Source organism: Humulus lupulus, chromosome 5, assembly GCF_963169125.1.
Source record: "Humulus lupulus chromosome 5, drHumLupu1.1, whole genome shotgun sequence".
Lineage (NCBI taxonomy): Eukaryota > Viridiplantae > Streptophyta > Magnoliopsida > Rosales > Cannabaceae > Humulus > Humulus lupulus.
In genome coordinates, this window is record NC_084797.1 from 236,071,759 (window position 1) to 236,090,596 (window position 18,838).

The 18,838-nt window shown below is 34.9% G+C and overlaps 4 protein-coding genes across 4 annotated transcripts; 1 reads left to right on the forward strand and 3 right to left on the reverse strand.

Moving 5' to 3' along the window:
* The first annotated feature begins 399 nt into the window (after positions 1–399).
* LOC133778448 (uncharacterized) lies at positions 400–3,457 on the forward strand. Its single transcript, XM_062218383.1, has 2 exons — positions 400–1,806; positions 1,919–3,457. The coding sequence occupies exons 1-2, from the start codon at positions 1,548–1,550 to the stop codon at positions 2,182–2,184; spliced, it is 525 nt and encodes a 174-aa protein (XP_062074367.1). The 5' UTR covers positions 400–1,547; the 3' UTR covers positions 2,185–3,457.
* A 301-nt stretch (positions 3,458–3,758) lies between these two features.
* LOC133778449 (silicon efflux transporter LSI3-like) lies at positions 3,759–8,422 on the reverse strand. The gene is made up of 7 exons (XM_062218384.1): positions 8,273–8,422; positions 7,659–7,740; positions 7,453–7,536; positions 6,898–6,962; positions 5,155–6,332; positions 4,837–5,026; positions 3,759–4,265 (listed from the first exon to the last, which is right to left on the reverse strand). Exons 5-7 carry the CDS (start codon positions 6,322–6,324, stop codon positions 4,000–4,002), a joined length of 1,626 nt encoding a protein of 541 aa, XP_062074368.1. The 5' UTR covers positions 6,325–6,332; positions 6,898–6,962; positions 7,453–7,536; positions 7,659–7,740; positions 8,273–8,422; the 3' UTR covers positions 3,759–3,999.
* A 1,119-nt stretch (positions 8,423–9,541) lies between these two features.
* LOC133778450 (BTB/POZ domain-containing protein At5g41330) lies at positions 9,542–11,209 on the reverse strand. The gene has a single exon (XM_062218385.1). The coding sequence runs from the start codon at positions 11,075–11,077 to the stop codon at positions 9,683–9,685; it is 1,395 nt and encodes a 464-aa protein (XP_062074369.1). The 5' UTR covers positions 11,078–11,209; the 3' UTR covers positions 9,542–9,682.
* A 2,277-nt stretch (positions 11,210–13,486) lies between these two features.
* On the reverse strand, positions 13,487–16,448 carry LOC133778451 (uncharacterized). The gene is made up of 2 exons (XM_062218386.1): positions 16,100–16,448; positions 13,487–15,099 (listed from the first exon to the last, which is right to left on the reverse strand). The coding sequence occupies exons 1-2, from the start codon at positions 16,226–16,228 to the stop codon at positions 13,801–13,803; spliced, it is 1,428 nt and encodes a 475-aa protein (XP_062074370.1). The 5' UTR covers positions 16,229–16,448; the 3' UTR covers positions 13,487–13,800.
* Between the last annotated feature and the right edge of the window lie 2,390 nt (positions 16,449–18,838).

Below are 18,838 nucleotides of genomic sequence, written 5' to 3' on the forward strand. Positions count from 1 at the left end.
GTCACAAACTGACCGTACAAACCGAAACCGACCAAATATAGTTAGGTTCCAAATTGTAACCATGTATTTAGGTTTTTAAATCATAAAGTTAAAATTTTGAAGTTAACAAATTAAATGAATAAATTTCATATTAAAAAAAAAAAGTTAAAAAAATAGATTCCAATAATTTATATTTTTTAAACTTAAATTTTCTTAAAAATTATTTAAAAAAAAAAAATCAAGTTCAATTTGTACAGACTGAACTGTGGTCTAAATGGGTCGATTTTATTTTGGTGTTGTAGTTAGGTTGGTCTGTTTTTAGATCGCACCAATCTCAACCGAAAACCGAAATCTAAATTTTAGAATTGAAAAAAACCGCCCAAGCCCGATGCTTAAACTCTAATTTCCCAGTGGCAACACTTGATTTACCTTAATCTAGCTGGCTGCTCGTCTGTTGAAATTTTACCAGATCTTCCAAGGACTCTAGAAACTTTAAATTTGTCTGGGACGTCAATAGATCAACTGCCCACACCAATTGAATCTTTTCCTGGTCTCAGAATCATTCTTTTAAAGAAATGCAAAAGGCTTCAAAGTCTGCCAACCAGCATTTACAAGTTAAAGGATCTTGAAACTATTGATCTAAGGGGTTGCTCTAAATTTGACAACTTCCCCACCATTGAAGAGCCTATGGAGGGATTAGTTCACCTTAATTTATCTGGAACAGCTATCAAAGAGCTTCCTTCTTGATCCGTTAAAAATCTACCTAATCTCGAGCTGTTGCAGTTGGCAAGGTGTGAAAATCTCCAGTTTCTGCCGTTGTCTGAGCTTCCATTAGGTCTGAGGGTTCTAAATGCACAAGATTGCACATCATTAGAGAGACTATTGTGGATAAGCATTGGGAACAGTATCATATGATCTCATTTTTTAATTGCCTAAAGTTGGACCACAACACATGCAACATCATATTTGCTTATGGGCAGCTCTGGATTCTTCAATTGGCAAGCCTAAAATTAATTGAAGAATACGAGGTAAGTATCTTTCTCCTAGTGATAAATTAATTGGTTATTCATTTTGACAATCCTTAAACTAGTCTATTACTCCCAAAGTTGTCCCAGGCCTGCATTTGGCCACGTCTCTTCTATAGTTGCTGGAATTGTGAACTTATTTTTCAATCACCCCATCCTAAATTAATGAGTAAATTTTAATGGATCCAACAATCATGATCTCAGTTCTATGATAGCTGTGTTTGTGTTTGCTATCCGGACTATGAAATTCCAGAGTGGTTCAGCTATATTGCAGATTGTTCTGAGGTTGTCCCACTTCCTTCGAATTGGCACAATTCCAATTTCTTGGGTTATGCTCTATGCTTTGTTGCTGAATTTGACTAGTACGTTTATTCTTCTAGTCCTGTAGCAGATTTAACATTTTAAATTGAGTTTCAAGTGACGACCAAGTCAGGTGAATGTCACAAATACAGTATTTTGAAGAATATATATCTTGATTGTGCTCAGGAGGAACACTTTGGTCCTTGTCACACGTGTTTTAAGCATAATTTAGATCATGTATTCATGTTGTATGAGCCCCAAATCTTTAATGCTTGTAAAGACATAGAAGAAGCTGATAACATTACTGGAGTCTCATTTTCAATCTGTGCAATAAACAGAAATGATAGAACACCTATCCACTCATGCAGAGTGAAAACATGTGGTTTCCACCTGTTGTATCTCGAAGAAGCTCTGGAATTTGGTCTCCTGATTAATGATGGTGATGATAATGATTTATCTGACTTCCCCGAAGAAGAAGAAGAGGATCATGTTGAATATAAATGTAAATGAAGAAGAACATGCAAACTAGTCTGAATTATCTGACTCCCTGCAGAAGGTCATTTTCTTAGCTTAAACTGGTCTGAACTAATTTGATGCCTTGTAACTCTTAACAGTGTCTCTGCTGATGCAAACGAAGACGACCAAGAACCAACTAGAAGTGAAATACAACCCAACTCTGCTGCAAAAGATCTTGAAGAAGATGTCAAACCAAGCCAAAGTGAGACTATGGACTATACTGAAACTAACAATGAGGGATCTGGGTTTACATTTGATTGCATCTCTTTTATGCATTTACATTTTGTTTAAGAACAACCATTGGAATATTGGTTTTTGTAGGATTGGTAATCCAAAGAAAATCAAATCTGTTATAATAACTTAACAGCTTTTGTCAATTTCTGTTAAGTTAGTTACTAATCAGTTTTTGTAGTTGTTCACCTTGGGATTGTCTTTTCAGTTAGTTAGCTCATATTGTAACTCTATTTATGGCTCTAACCTATTCATTATAAAGGTTAGAACAAAGATAGAGATTAGGCAGTTTTTTGGAAGAGTGAAACAGAGAGAGAAAGAGAGAAATTGTAACAGCCATTGTATGGCTTTGTGAGCTCGAGTGTGAGAGTTCTAGGGGATTTCTTTCTGTGTTGTTTCAAGAGGTGTACACTACTACTATTGGAGATTGTAATCAGCTTGATTATAGTGGAGAAAACTCCTTGGGGGAGAGCTGGAGTAGGCCTTGAATTGAGGACCGAACCAGGATAAATTTCTTTGTTCTCTTGTTTTTACTTTTCTGTTGTTGCATTAGATTTGATTTCAGCTTGTGTTTTTCTTTGATTTGTGTTTGATCAACCTTTAAATTGTTGAGTCTTGTGTAGTAGGATTACTACAGTTTTACCTCAGGTGAAATTCTTTGTTTGGATAATTTCTAAGTTCTGGCTGCACTGCTAACTGCTAAAGTTTGTCTCAATAGAAATGGATGGAAAGGTGAGCTGTTTGAAGAATGAGTCAATTTCTCATGTTTTGTTTGCTTGTAAACAGTTTTGGAGGTGTTATCTGGGTTTGCATTGGTCAGGGGAGAGGGATGTCCTTTGTTTTTTGTTTTGTTTTGTTTTTTTGTGAGTGTGGAGAGCAATTGTTGTTCCATTGATTTCAATTTAAGCTTGTAAAGTGTGGTGTTGACTTTACTAAATTGGCTCATAAAGAACTTGATATTCTGGCTACTATCAAGATGTAAAACTTTAAACTTTGTTTGTGAAGCAGATTCTTTCACTGGAGATCTAAAAAAAACAAGCAGGAAGAGGACCAAAACAAGAGCAATAATTTTGTAGTAGGATATTATTCCTGACATTTTATAATTCCCTTACTTTACTCATGTAGAAGCAGTAGAAATGGTAATGGAACTGACTTATTTGTTTTTGGTTTTTATTTTATGGATATTGAGGTGGATGTCACTGCTACTCAGCATATGCTCCCTTCCCAGTTGAATATATTAGGAAAAAAGTATTTTTGTCCATTGGTTTAAATAAAATACTGATGTCAAAGTTAAATTTACCATCATATGCCAACTTCAATATCCTCTCTAGATCTTTTAACATGGCTTTTTTTCTTTTTTCCAAGGAGATTTTCTTACAAAATTTATTCTCACAAATTATTCCAGATAATGACATGTTTTGACTTCTTAATAGTTAATATTTTATCTTTTTTTTTAAAATAAAAAATTCCACAAGAGCAATAGGAGAAAATAAAAATTCTAAAATATGACTTGAGCAAAACCATTTATGTCAAATTTTCAAAATAATATATTCGACAAAAGTCCACAGTTAGTTGATAGATTGGTGTGACTTTTGTGAGGAATACTATTTTATAAATAATTCTTAAACATGAATCTTTTTACAAAACACATTTGAAAAGATAACAAGTTTTCACACCATGGATATAAGTTGTGAAAATTCCAGAAAGAAAAAGAAAATCACAATATTTGATTAAGACTGATCTATTTTATTATTGAACAATTACAGTTACAAAGATAACTAGAAAAAAATTAAACATCTTTCCCAGTGGTATATCAGCCAACTATTCTTTCTTAGTTCACACATTTCTACATACAAATACACTTACAAAGGACATGGTATGGTATAAGTGTCATTGGTTCTTGGAGTAAAATCCTTTTAATAAAGCTCAAGTTCAAATCTTAGCTCTATCAACCCCTTATGAGTGTGAGGCCAATAGCTGTGACAATGATTGTGGATGGAAGACCAAACTTGAGATGAGTCCAGAAAGAGAGTGTGTACTTGAAAGATGGAGCTCGACGAGCTTGCTCACACACGATTAGATTTGCTGCCGAACCAGGTAGCGACAAGTTTCCAGCAACTGTGCTCACCCATCCTAAGATGAGCCATGATTTTTTCACTTCATGTGGAGATATGGCTGCTGCCATGGCTGCTACTCTTCCTCCAAGTAGAAGAACTGAAAATACATTTAAATGATCAGTCAACTAAAGTTCGAAGAAGGTGCAATGTTTATAGATTAAATTAGAGAAGCAGGCAGGTACTGTGCTTATGGGGGCCATAATGAAATGGAACAGGAGGTTAATTTGATTAAATGAACCTTAAGAAAATAACTGTGCATGTGTCTATACTTGACATACACCGAAAAAGAAAATGACCTTTTTTGTGAAAGAGAAAGATGGATGCTGTGTGTCTCAATAAATAATTAACTCAATTCCATTGAGAAAATGACAACTTTTAAGGACCTAATTAGTCTTCGTTGTGAACTTTATTACAATCCAAAATGAAGCTAGTTATCCCCAATGCTTATTTTTTATTTTAACTTTGCACAATTAGCTTTTACAGTTTTCATTAACATCTCAGTTTCTTACACTTATGTTCCTGGAAAACTTGAGGCTTTCCATGGAAGAAAAAAAAGGACAAACGCATAAGCTGAGGAAGTTAATATAAAGCAAATATTTTCTAATTATCCTACTGCATATAAATATATATTATATGTATTTGTGTAAAGAAGAGTAGCAACAACTTACCAGTTGGGACATTCGAAGCAAGATTTGAGAGGGCAAGTATGGCAAGGGAAAGTACCACCATGCCTGAAACATGATTAATCCCAGCATAAGGCTTTATCATGTTCCAGAGAGTTGTAGGTATTCCAGTTTTGTTAAATCCTTCAACAGTGATGAACATTCCACAAAAGAGTAGCAAGAGAGAGTAGGAGACCTGATTCAATAAGATATGAACATGTTTACTTTGGTCAATAGGATACAATAATATGCTTTTTTAAATTTAATACTAGTTATTCTTGAAAAAATAAATGATAATAAGGAGTATGGTACTGCAGATTTTACCTTGTCAAGGCAAGGCCCAGCATCTTTGAAATCAATGACAACAAGGAGAAGAGATGCTGTAATCACAGTCCAAGACATGTTCAAACCCATCAGTAGTGCAATCAGCATACCACTAGTGACAAGGTAAACACACGTCTTCCATGCAAATCTTCTCCATTCCTTGCTTAGTCCTCTCTTTTCTTTAGTAGACACTGGAACACTAACTTCTTTTGTCTCATTTGTAAACTCATCTGTTCCATTCTTTCCCTCCAATGATCGGGAAGCTCCTGTGTCGCCGCCTGCAATTTGTTCGGTTGAGCTTGAACCAACAAGGTTGCTTGCAGACTCAAGCTCACTGCTTGAAGCAGTTGAAGTTGAGCAGATATTACCACCTTCTTCTATATCACCTTGTCCACCACTTAAACTTGGGGAATTTTCCTCCTTCTCAGCTTTCGAAACAGGACTGCCTTCGGTGTAATTTGGAGTTATGTCATGTAGAGGAGAACTTTGAGCTTTCTCAAGAGTTCCTTCTTCCAAAGCGATGTCCTCGTCTTTTTTAGGAGACAAGACCCTCCAATACATGCATAAGAGAATTGACATATTGACAGTGACACCAACTAGCATGGCAGGAAGGAGTCCCAATAGAAATTGTCCGAAAGAAATCTTGCTTTGTATGGCAATGACCAAGTTCTGTGGATTGCCAATAGGAGTTGCAGCCGAGCCAATGTTTGCACTCGAGGCCAAGGCCAGCAAGAAAGGATGGGGTGGAACATTACTTTGCTTTGCGGTTCTCAAAACAAACTCTGTGAGGACAATGCAACTGGTGTCATTAGTAAACAATGCACTTGACAGAGCAGAAATTATGCAGATTCTGCAAAGCACATCCTTTGGGCCTCGAGACTTCCATGAAAGCAAGTGACCGATGTACTTAAACATGTCAGCTTTCTCAAGATAGATACCAACAACCATGGTTCCAAAAAGAAGTCCAAGGACTGATAGATCAATGGCATCATATGCTTGGTCTGGAGTTATGACCTTAAAGATGATCATAAGTATGGCTCCCAGGAGGGATCCTGCTGTTCTGCCTATAGGCAGTAATGGAAGTGAAGGGAAAACTGCCAAGGCCCAGAAAATTACAAACGAAATCGAACCTAGCACTACCTTGTCGGTAGACGCTAATGCTAACGCCATTTCTGAAACTAGAAAAACTTAAAGCAAGTTCAAATCAATTGGTTTTGAACTACAGAAGCTATTTGCATACAAAGCTTCTAACTAGCTCCTTATAACTTAATAAAAGGAGAGAAACGACAAAGAAAATGATTGAGTGAAATAGTTCTAATGGGAATCAAATACCAAATGTGTAAATAAGTAAAAATAAAATTACTAAACCTTAGTAGAAGGTACTGTTACTGAAAAGATGTTTTAAAACAAAAATGCAAGCCTTTCTTGAAAATTTTTGCAATAATTCACAAATTGGACCCGGTTAGAGCACAGTAATTCATGAGGCTCGTGATTTGACAAAATAAAAAAGTGTTTGACTTGCTGGCTAACTTAAAGCTTCTGCTTCAAAAAAAAAACGGACAAATTCTAAATTTACTTTACAAAAAGATCCTACTCGGATTATAAAGACACTTTTGGATGAAATGAAATCTATATGATATCAAAAACCATACAGTAGTCCCTCCAAGTACTACTGAGTAGAAGTTTTCGAGTCTAATATTTGTGGATGAGTACTACTGACACAGTATGCAAATTTATATATACCTCAACATGCAGGACACCACACGACTCTTATCACCTTCGCCTTTGTTACAAGTGCACGTTTGTCCCTGTCCAAATTGATATAAAAAAGAAAAAGTGTATTATTATTTGTGAAAAATGACAAAAAAAGAAAAATTATCAAGACCCTTTTGTGAGTCAAAATTTCCTTTTCTCTAGCCTGTGATCTAATTACAACAAGTCACATACGTAAATTCCAGCTGCAAATGGAATTATTTTCATGTAATTAGCAGACAGAAAGATAATGATCAATGTCAATCACTGGACCATCTTGGTGCAAGAAAATTCACAGTGTCTTCACTGACCGACATTAAATGTAGAAAAACAAAAAACGAAGACAACAACCATTATTTGGGTACTTAGATATGACATCACAATTAAAAAAAATTATGGCTTAAAGTGCATTCTTTTCAAACTAGTGGGACACAAAGTGAGCTCTGAGAAAGATAACCATGCAAGGAAAAGCATGTGGTGTGAAACACATCGTACTGGAATCAGTGACTAATCAAAGATGGATGGCTTAAGCATTAATGAGCAAACCTTCATTGAATTTGTAGGAGTTAGTTGAGTGGTATTTTTCTCAATGCAGAGCAGCCCAAAAATTTGACTTGTTCCCACGCAGTCCTGGTCATCCAGTACAACAAAGTCTGGTTAAGAATTCACATACAGCAAAGCCATAACAATAATAGCTTTGTGGGACTTTGAGAGAATGAAGATTCTCAAATAGTAACGTTTTATTAACTCACCAGTACAATTACCATTTACAGCTCTATGTGAACTGAGAAGTATGAAAAGGACAGGCTTTGCTGTGCCAGTAACATTATCAACCTGAGCATGAGGCTTTGTCAGGCTCCAAAACGAGAAGTATAGAGTAGAATGAACTTTAGGTAAAAATATCTAGCAATACAGATTTAGGTAAAAATATCTAGCAGAACTGTACTACTGTTACAGCAGTTAAAGAAAACTTATTATGAGATCCCATACTTTACAAAATGGGATTTTACCTTAGATTATTTTCATATGATATAATTTACAAAGTAGTGGAAAAAAGATATTTATGAGTTGATTGCTGGTATGATTATGACATAATTTTATGATTAAAAGAAAGCATTAACAAGCCATGCATACTAATTCTTAGCACGCCAATCCTCGCTGTTCTACTATTGGATGAAGATATTTAGATTATGAACCCTACTAGTCTACAAGTGGTATGACTCAAACTTGGATGATTCAAAATATCAACACATTAATTGTAAACATTTCCATACAAGTGGTATGACTCGAATAACATAACAAAAATCATTATGAAGTACAAGACCTGAAGAAAAAGTTCAAGATTTCAGCATTGTTAAAAACTTACGTCAGTCACACAAGAATGTTTTTAACTCTTGACCCCAATGGACACCACACTAACTCACTCACTCCCAGTGCTGTGATCGCCATTTTCACGAGCACCAAACTTATACATTTGTAGGAGAGCTCACATGGATAAAAAGTACTTATTCTTGGGCAACACTCCAAGGCTTGGGCAGCTAAAGAAGATTTACTTGGGCAGCAATCCAAGGCCTTATCTGGGGTGGATGGCCTTCTCTCATTGAGCTAGCCACATCCAAAATTGGGTTTCGTCTAAAAGGCCCAACAATGTTGAAATTACAAAGAAAGACGTATTACTATAAATGCTTGGTTGTCTCATAGTCAAACCCATTAAGGCAAAAAGCACTTTCAACCCAATTGTCCAACCAATTTCCTCTGAAAGAGACGGAGAGAATCCCACACGCCATCCACGACTATTGGACTTGCTCTCCAAGTTTTCTTGTAGGCCAAGCTAATCATCTAGTGTCTTTGTGCTTATCTAGCCTACTAGCTAGGCTACTACTATGCTCAACATTTATTGTCTTTAGATCTTGAGAAGGCGTATGAACACTAACCAAATCTTTATTTATTTGACATTAATTAAATATTGTTTCAACCAGTAGAAATTGGACAGGGTTTTGGGTTTGATATGTACGATCTCTTCATATTATCACTTGTGAAACTAGATATATTCTTCATCCTTATACGGAAATAGAAGTTATGCTAAGCCATGTGAAGTTATTTCAGGTACCAAACTGAAGAGAGTTCTTTATAAAAGCATGGCAGATATGATTTTCACAAAAGCGAAACTAGCCAAATTCTTAGAATTGCAAATTAACTATTGTCAGCTCCTCACTGAAAAGATGCTTGTTTCAAAAGGTATGTTTTGCCAGAAAAAAAAAACAAAGTTCCTCTGTAAAAAGAAGATTATACTCAAAGATTGTTTCAGAGTAGGCTTTTTAACAAATGGATATTTAAAAGGGTATATAGTGTTGATAATTTGATAGGAGCCAAGCCAATTAGGGGTCTTTAGCAAAACAGGCAAGTAAAGCAGATACTTTGGTTTGGCAAGGCTGAAAGAGAAAGAAAGATCCAGCTAAGACAACAATATGCTGACTTTTAAGAGAAGGTAAAGCTCAATAAAGGCAAAGCATGTGCTTTTAAGTTATAATATTAGTTAGATAAATGAAGATTACCATTAAGCATCATATTTTGGTATCAGCAAAGAGGAAGTAAGATGAGGGGTAAGAAAATTGCAGAACCAACTAGAACAGAGTTATTAATAACTGAAGACTTATATTGAAAAAATCATTTATAAAGAATCATAGGTCGAGTGTATTACAATATCATTGTCAAATAAAACAAACTAAAATAGTGTATTTACAAATTGTGTGATAAAAAATTCAGCTTTATATGATCAAAATCCTCTAGATGAACTTTGCCAAACCTCAACATTTTGTTGATCTTTTCTGGTGACAAACATCTTGTTCCCTCCAAAACCCAAATTGGTTATCTTGTTACCACCCATGTCCTTCACTTTCCCCATCAAATTCTTCCTAAAGACTCTCTCTTCCAACCCATCTTCTTCACTTCTCTTTTTAGAGCTCATAGCTACTTCAGACCAGAGTTCAATATCCCCTCCTTTACTGCAAAACACTTGACTTCCATGGCTTTCAATCTTGCAACCAACACCTTCCTTCTTCCCATTAATAAATGTTCTTCTCTTGTCCCCAAGACAAACCCATGGATTCTCAGCACCCAAGTTTCTCAAATCAGAAAAGAACACTTCACCTGAATTCACACCCACCTTGAACATAGCAGACAGGTCATCTGAAACTGTGACATCTGAGAAGCAATCAACACTCTCTTTCAGCTCCCAAACCACATTACCAGAACGAATATCCCAAAACTTTATGTCCCCTGAAACTCCTGAAGGGCCACTATGAGACCCAGAAGCCATTAACAAACTCCTACCCTGAACCCAACTCAACTTTGTTGATGGAATAGCTGAGTTGAGCTCAGCACCATAAATCTCACAGTGACCAATCTCAGTAACTGGACTCAAAGTATTCAAATCATAAACCATAATTGAATTCGAGTTCCTACGACCCGATTCGAAACTAACGAAAAGTAACTCGGGAGACGATCCAATTGCTTGAACCGTTGAGCTAGACCGAGTCACATTCTCCCAATTCAAACTATGTTTCACTAACCCATTTTCGAGATCAAGAATCTGAAGCCCGGAAAAATCCGTAGCTCCGGCGGCCACCACCGACGGAGAAATCGCCAGCATAGAATCGACGGCCGTGAACTGAGTCAGGATGGTCTTTTTCTTCCTCAGAGACCAATCGAAAGACGTGATCTTGCTGCCGTGCGCCACGTGGAGCGATCCGAACGGTGTGGAGGCGATGACGGAGGGAGAATCACGGCCGTTCAAGGGCAAAACCATGGATTTCTCGAGATTAAAGGCTTCAAACTGAGACGGGTTCGATACTGAATTGACCAAAAGGCTATCGACGCCATAGAATCGGGATTCAAATATTAGGTCTTGGACATCAAAAGCTTTGGCTTTGGAAGGAAGATTACCAGTCCGGAGAAGCGATAGTAGAACGGAGAACAAGTCGGGGTCTCGATCAACGAACGGAACACTGTGCCGGGAAGATGAATCAGAGATTCTGCCGAAGAGGGAGTCGGGTCCGGCGAGAGCAAGGGTTTGCTTGGTTGTCTGAAAGAGCTGGCCACCTACATCAATGGTGACTATATTAGACTCTGAACTGTACGGAGGAGAAGCTAAACCCTCAAAAGGAGGCATTTTGAGAAGACCCAGATGGAGGTTTTGGCCGAAAGAGAAGGATTTTGAAGAAAGCACAGCTATGGCAATGGAGTTGGTGAGCTGGTGGCTTTGGTAGTTGTCAATGTCTTATTTTCTCCTGATAATTATGAAAAATAAATATTTATATATATTTGAAGAAAAGAGAAAAGCTTCTAGAAAGTCAAAGACATAGGCTTGGGCTTGGGCTTTTTTATTTTTTTTTTATGTAAAGAAATCAAGCAAAATCTTTGGTCAATTATGGCTAGGTCTAACGAACACAATACACTTAATATAAAAATAAAATAAAATAATAAAATGGGAATAAATTAGTAGCCGTCCAAGTTAGACTTTGGACCGTTTTATGTAAAGTTTGGAGAGTTGGGACTCAAGTAACCAAATACCATACAACAAAGGGCAGCAGAGCAATTTGTTCTCTTTGGCAACAATTGACAATGACATCTCATTCTCTACAACTCACACAACTCAACTTATCATAATTTATCTTTATCAATAATTGAATTAATAGAATGAAAAAAAAAATGTCATTATACACGTTTTCTATGTGTGGATTTATAAACATTCTAATTTTGTTTTTGCTTTTTCGAAAATGTAAGACTTTTTTATTATTATTATTATTAAGTTCCCATAAAAAATGCATTCTAGTTCCACACACCATTTGAAACTAGCAATTTCAACTTTGAAATTTGAAAGATCATTAGCTATCTTGTCTTTTTTGAGGATCTTTAGATATTTGTTTATTATAAGTAATGTTTACATATATTTGAAAATTTGTGAATTTGAAGCTGCGTTTTTTTTTCTTTGTCCATTGTCGTTTGACAATTTAGTATCTAAATTTTTATTTGATCCTTAAATTAAATATAAAAATGTTATGGCAATCAAAACAAATTCGTTAGTAATGGATAAAATTCTAATGAATGATCACATGAACCTTCATTTCAAGGAGAATTAATATTTCATTTTAACTTAGAGGGACAATAAAAACTCTCAAAATTGATATAATCAATTCTAAATTACTCAAAACGATTTAATAAAAATTATTACACTATTAAAACAAAATATCAAAAAGGTATGAATTTAAAAGTTTATTTTATATTTATTAAAACTTATATTAAACGTAAAATTTGAGTGATAATTTGCGTAGATTTATTTCTTTTAGATTTTGACCAAAAATATATATAATTACTTTATTTTGACTCATAAATTGAAATCTTCTAGAAGAATCTCCAAAATTAGAGAATTTTTTGAGAATCTACTTACTTAAAAGCATTGTTTTAATGATATGTGCATTCAAAATATGTATAAAAATATCACACACAGTAATGTATCACTGTTTTTTAATACACTGGGCTCCGATTTTGATATATATAATTGACTAGGCTAAATGATCACGCCATTATGTGTAATGTTTAGGTGCATATTTTAGATGCACGTATCAATCATTTCTCCAAAACTATATAGGGTTGTTTTTCTTTTTCAAATCTTTAATTCAATAAGGTATTTTTTTCAGAAGTAGCAATTTTTTGTTGTATAACATGATTATTAGTTACTCGTTGGATTTATTGGGGACATTTACCATCAAGTAATTTATATAAATCATTAATCTTTCTTTTATGGAGTTTCTCTATTATTTATATGGTTCACTTTATAAAAAATATAAAAACTAATAACTGCATCGAGTGCTAATTTTACCCAAAATTTTGCTACTTGGAATCTTTTAAATAAAATGAATCAATCCAAAATATTAGTACCCACTCTTCATTTCCATTAGTTAATGATGCACGTAAGTATAATTATATTGAGCTATGTGGATCATTATTATCACTAACTTTTCTAGTTATTACGTTTCAAAAATTTATAAAAATTCTTAATCAAAATAATAATTTTGTAAATGTTTCTGTTATGAGCTAAGCCCATACAATAGGCATTGCAATGAAGAATTTTGCTGGGAGAAATAAAAGGAACGTGTATCATACCTGCAAAATCCTATAGAATACCTCACGTATATTCTACATGAATTTGAAAAACATTGTATAGAGAAATATTATATATGGAACGCACGAGGCTAATAAAGAAACAAATGATAAAGAGAGACGCCAAGAAATACATTAGTGGGTAGTCATAACAAGTCAGCTCAGACTTGGTCTCATAAATGACCCAATTTCCTAGAAATCACTTCAAATTCATAAAATAGAAAACATTATATAATAATAATAATAATATAATGAAGCCATAATTGGACTGCCCACTAAGGGAAAAAAAAAAAAAGGAAACTTTTGTTTTAAGCTTTTGGTATCTTCTTTGTTTCTTCGTTTCACTTTAAAAAGTAGTTGAAGAATTCTCTCTTATCTAGAAGCAAAACAAGACAAAGGCAAAAACACTACAAAAAAAAAAAAGTCAACTAGAGCTTTGCGTTAATATAAAAAAAAACGTGGAAAACATTGACAAAATATGAAAAGAAGTTACTGTTATATAACTATTCCTATACCTTTTTTGAGAGCCAAATAAGATCAGATCCCCACCACCACCTCCCCCACTCTTTTTTTTTAACAATATTTACAAAAAATGGCCTTGGACAACTTTCTAAAGGGTCATTCATTTCTAAAAAAAAAAAAGTCTATAGTCAGAGCCTATTGTGGCCTTAATGATGCACCAATATGGTAAAACCAATATCAATCTGGTTCGCACAAAGGTGGCAGGCAAGGTTAACTGAAACTTGGTTGCATCATAGGGAAAAAGGCCCAATCTTGGCATGGTGGTGCACCTTCCTTCCCTACAACCTTCTGATTGGCCCACCAATCTGAGTTTATTTCTGACTTGTGAGACTCTACTGCATCTGCTGCATTGTCGAATTTGAATTCCTTGGCAGAACCAAGAGTTATGGATCTATGATTCTGATGACTCGCTACCTCATCCTCATTCTCCTCCACACAAGCTGGAGCCTTTTCAGGGGCGTTGTTGTTTGATGTTTCGCCAACTCGGTCGTAGTCGTAACAACAATTGGCTGTTTTGTTAGAGCTTTCTTCACTTTCCATTATTGATGTTTCTCTTAGAGATGATTTGGATATGGCTCCAGCCAAGGCCAAAGATTTCCTCTCAACACACCTTAAAACATCTTCGCTAGTTAGCTCAAATGAGACTCTATGGTCGGCTACAGTTTCACCATTGCGGTATCTGAAGTGTGAATGCAAATTTGGTGTAACCTCAAATGTATGAGTTTTAAGGAGAAACCCATCAGTAGATGGAGAGGGCTTCACGGTATCTGGTGTCAATGAGCCAGAGCCTTGTCTTGAGCCCCAATCGAAGTTGGAGAGCTTATCAAGGTTCAATAGCTTTGGAGGTTCACCTGTTCGGAATTCAAGGAAGTAGGGACCATTTGCGGCAAAATCTCCATCAGGGAAAGGAGAAGATGTGCCTGAACCTGAGATGCCTGAGCTTGGAGATATAAGGTGACCAACTGGGCTCCCAGGTTGAAGCTGATAGGATTGAAACTCGTTGTGGAATATGGGGAATCTCTGACCAGCTTCACCATTCTGAAATTTTGGGTCAAGCAACTGAGCAAATGGAACCTCGGGGGAGGAAGGTGTTGTCAAATGCGCAGATTCGGGGGGTGGAGTAAAGGGAGCAGTTGATGGTTCGGTTGTGAAAGTTGAGAAAACAGGTGGTGAAACTAACTGAGTTTCGTGTGCATAAGGACCAATTGCGAAAATTGAAGCAGGCCCTGGGGAGTACATACTTGCAGAAATAGAAGTGAGTGATGGTAAAGCAGCTGGCGATTGTGTGACAGATGGAGGTTCTGATAGAAAAAAAGATGCAGGCGAGGAGGGAGGAGCATTGAAAGGAACTACAATGGTGGGTGGTTGAGATGTATTTTCAGCTCTTGGAGCACTGGTTCCTGGTTGTGAAGTTTCTGGAACAAGAACAGCATGCCTAATTCTCTTTCTGTTGTTTCTGGAAAATCCAAAACACCAATATAGGCTCCAGAAACTCCCCCATCTTCTCTTCTGTATTAAACAAAAAATTTAGCACAAAAATCACCAATTTGCTCCTTAGCTAGAGTGAAAAGAAAAATCAACTAATTAACTTCATGAATCTCTATAATCCAGATAAATTGTTATGTGTAAGAAGGGAAAAAAAATTGGACGACTTCCATATTAACTACCAAGGAAAACAATTCATGTGCAAAGCAAAAGCTTATTTCCCTCATAACAATATTTAATTAGCATATACTTTCTCTTTTAATAACCAGTTACTATTCTATACAAAAAATTACCAAACCCCATCACAAGGGATTTCCAGAATTCCCTGGTCTATTACAGGGCAAAGCAAAAGCACTAAATCTGCAAGTGAAATGCAAGGTGCAAACTATAATAGAACCAGCATTTTTAAGCCTCGTAGATTCGAAGGAAATCTGCACCTCTTGCCAAGTCTTTTCTCACTTGCCCTCCAATCAATGTTGAATAGTGTATTCCAAGTTCATACACAACAAAAACACACCCTTGTTAACCCTTATATGTAACTTGAATATACACAGAGTGTGTGCAACAAACTCTCTATCTGCCAATTTATACTTAAAAAACTCAAATTGCAGTTATGAACTTGATTGGTCCTCCCCTGTAAGGGCAATGTCCAAAATTTTCATCTCTGCAGTACCTTGGAATACTAGACAGTCTCCAGACTGAAACCACAGACTCAACTCAAAATTACAACGCAACAAGGAACAAAAAATATCAACAAGACTAAAAACAAAACCAAACAGCGATTAGTTTGAACACAATTCAAAAGACCAAATCAACAAATCATATACGCAATAACAGAATCGAATAAACATAACTAATGAAATTGATATAAAATCCACTATTATATATTGATTGGTGATTGCTAACACCAACTCAAGCATTTCAATCTTGAATTTATTCACAAACACGAATCACAATACGTAAACATCTAATCAAGTTAATATTTTCATTTACACAGAAACATTAAAAAGAGAGAGAAAATTACGGGAACAGAAGCTTGAGGAGCACGATTCTCAGCAAAAGCGATCGCAGTGGCAGCAGCGTTAATAGTTTCCAAAGCGTTACTCAAAGCTCTGGAGTCTCCATCACTAGTACTACTACCGGCACCTCTCATATCCTCCGGTCCTCGTTTTCTTCCTCTTCTTCCACTTCACCACCGAAAACTTTCTCGAGAAAGTATCAGCAGAATTTTCTCGAGAAAGAAATACGAGAAAAGAAAAACTCGAATTCACTGAATAAAAATCTTGGAGAGCAGAAGAAGAAGAACCGAGATGACTTGGATTCATAAATATAAAAAATCAAAATCTCGATCTCTTAATCAGTTTTATAATATTATTATATATAAATTTTATATATATGAGTTTTGGTGCGAAAGGATTTAAAGGTCAAACACGGCAATGACTTGGCTTTCTTTCTAGGTGATCATATCGAATACCCTAAAGAACCTTTCCAAAGATCTTAATCTTTTTTCTGTGTTTTTACCAAAATAGCCTCGCCTTCATAAATCGCGGAGGGTAGTTTGGTCAGACCAGTCGGACAAGTAGTAGTAATGAGGGATTAAGAATAGAATTAAAATAATTAATGAAGGATAGTTGTAAGTAAATGCAAATTAGCTTAGAATAAATAATTAATGATTAATAATTATTTAATTTTGACATGTATGGGTAAATTGGTCAAAGAGCGCACGTGCGGGCATCCACTTTGGATGATGGGGTTCCGTGTATGAGAGGGATGTTGGGCCCATAATTCCCATATTATCCCCACTTTACCCGCCACTTTTATAAAACTAACTTTCGCTGTTGCTTCCTGTTTTGTAATTCTAAATTATTAAATGTCCAAAAAGCCCCTCACTTCTCCCTTTCTTTGGTGTACTTTTAAGTTTTCACCTTTGACCTTTCACTAAAAAAAAATAGTATGTTATGTTTATGTATGTCATGTGTTTTGTCCGGAGAATATTAATATAATTTAATCATAAACAAAGAAAAAATTATATGTAATTATGTATAATTTTACATAATTATATTCTTTTGCATCTAAATGTACAAAAATATTTAAATAAGAGGGACTATTTTTTCTCGAGAGCATCTCTATGGTATATTAGTTGTAAATTTAATAATGCAGTTTATGGTTTGGCAAAGCATGTCCTTAGACTAGATGATGAGTTTTGCTGATTGAAATAAATTCCCCCTCCAATTTGTTTCTTTTTCCAATACAATCTGAATAGTAATAAGATTTATTTCTAACAAAAAAAAAAATTGGAGGGACTACATCCAAAGCCTATGTATAAATTATTGAGTTAGATTATTTTTTTATGTTATAAATATGATAAGTTTTTTTAATATTAAACTCCTTTTAAAAAAATATTAATTTTTTTTAATAGTAAACTCATTTGGTTGGAGGATGTTCCTCAATTTTTTCTAATACTATTCTACTAAATATATAAAATTTGACTAATTTTCCGGAAAAAAAATGATAGCACCATAAATCACATATGGTTTGGGGGAAAATGGTAAAAAAAAAAGTATGTTATGAATGTTACTTTGTCCTATTGAAATTTTTTTACTTGATTTGTTATGTTCAAGGTGAAATAAATGATTTGATCTATAAACATTGTCAACCATAATTATCAACACCTTTAACTTTAGGTTCCACATAATATGACTAGATTTTCTTAGTAAGGGGCCCTACTACAAAGACAAACTACAAGTTTGTGAAAATAGGTTTGAGAAATAGAGGCAAGAAAAATGATTGAAAGAGCAAGCATAAAGAGGAACATGAAAAAGCTTTAACTAAAGTCTTGACCTTTTGGGGAGCAAGAATAACTCACTCTATTTTGGGTTAAAAACAATACTCATTTCATGTTCTAACATGGAACTCAAGCTATCTTCTTCTTTTTTCTATATAAGTTTTGATGAGAAATTATGACCATTTTGGAGTTAAAAGCAGAAGAGAAGAGAACACAACTTTTTGACCCTTACTAACTCATAATGAAGAGCTACAATTAAAAAAAAGTTGGAAAATGATTAGATTTTTTTTTTTTTTTTTTTTTTTGAGCTCCCTTTGAATCAATCAAAAAAGAAAGTTGAATTTTGTATTTTATGATATCTTTGTTTCACCTAGACCAAAGTTAGGGTTAAAAAGAGAAATTGTATGGTACATCATCACTAAATTTCTTTTTTTTGGCAATCACAAGGACACTTTCTCTTTACCCTTAAATATATATATATATATATACATACAATGTATATTGCCTCCTTTATATACTTTCTGAATATATACAGCATAATAATGAAAAGGGATTGATCTAGAAGAGGCTAATTTTAAGCCTTTGCTTCTATGAAAGTTGTGCAATTCAAAGATGACTTTCTAAGGTCATAAAGCTCAAGGTGGCTTCATCACTTTGGTCCTTGATGATAAAAAGATAAGAACTTTGGCCTAACTTATAAAAAGGCTATGACTTCCAAGTCTTCATCACAACAAAAAAACCAATACCAAAATAAAATAAACCATATTAAACTAATGTTTGCCTGTCTAATTACTTAGCCTATGCCACGCATGATTAGCCACATCAGCTACAAATGCAAGATCCTAATTGGTCAGCCTACTTTCATAGATTTATACATGAATGCAGATTAACTAAACTCTGCCTAATAATATCTTTATTTTCAGGATTTGTGTTTTAGTCTTGGGCCCACTAATTGTTATAGGTCACCAACCATTATCA

What these genes read in the sequence shown, in the direction of transcription:
- LOC133778448 (XM_062218383.1), top strand. Translation starts at nt 1,548, where the DNA reads ATGTTGTATGAGCCCCAAATCTTTAATGCTTGTAAAGACATAGAAGAA. An exon ending in GGATCATGTTGAATATAAAT is followed by an intron (nt 1,807 to 1,918) that starts GTAAATGAAGAA and finishes AACTCTTAACAG; the next exon opens with TGTCTCTGCTGATGCAAACG.
- LOC133778449 (XM_062218384.1), bottom strand. Translation starts at nt 6,324, where the DNA reads ATGGCGTTAGCATTAGCGTCTACCGACAAGGTAGTGCTAGGTTCGATT. An exon ending in CTGGGCCTTGCCTTGACAAG is followed by an intron (nt 5,027 to 5,154) that starts GTAAAATCTGCA and finishes TTATTGAATCAG; the next exon opens with GTCTCCTACTCTCTCTTGCT. An exon ending in TGCTTCGAATGTCCCAACTG is followed by an intron (nt 4,266 to 4,836) that starts GTAAGTTGTTGC and finishes ATGTATTTTCAG; the next exon opens with TTCTTCTACTTGGAGGAAGA.
- LOC133778450 (XM_062218385.1), bottom strand. Translation starts at nt 11,077, where the DNA reads ATGCCTCCTTTTGAGGGTTTAGCTTCTCCTCCGTACAGTTCAGAGTCT.
- LOC133778451 (XM_062218386.1), bottom strand. Translation starts at nt 16,228, where the DNA reads ATGAGAGGTGCCGGTAGTAGTACTAGTGATGGAGACTCCAGAGCTTTG. An exon ending in CTCCTCAAGCTTCTGTTCCC is followed by an intron (nt 15,100 to 16,099) that starts GTAATTTTCTCT and finishes TGTTTAATACAG; the next exon opens with AAGAGAAGATGGGGGAGTTT.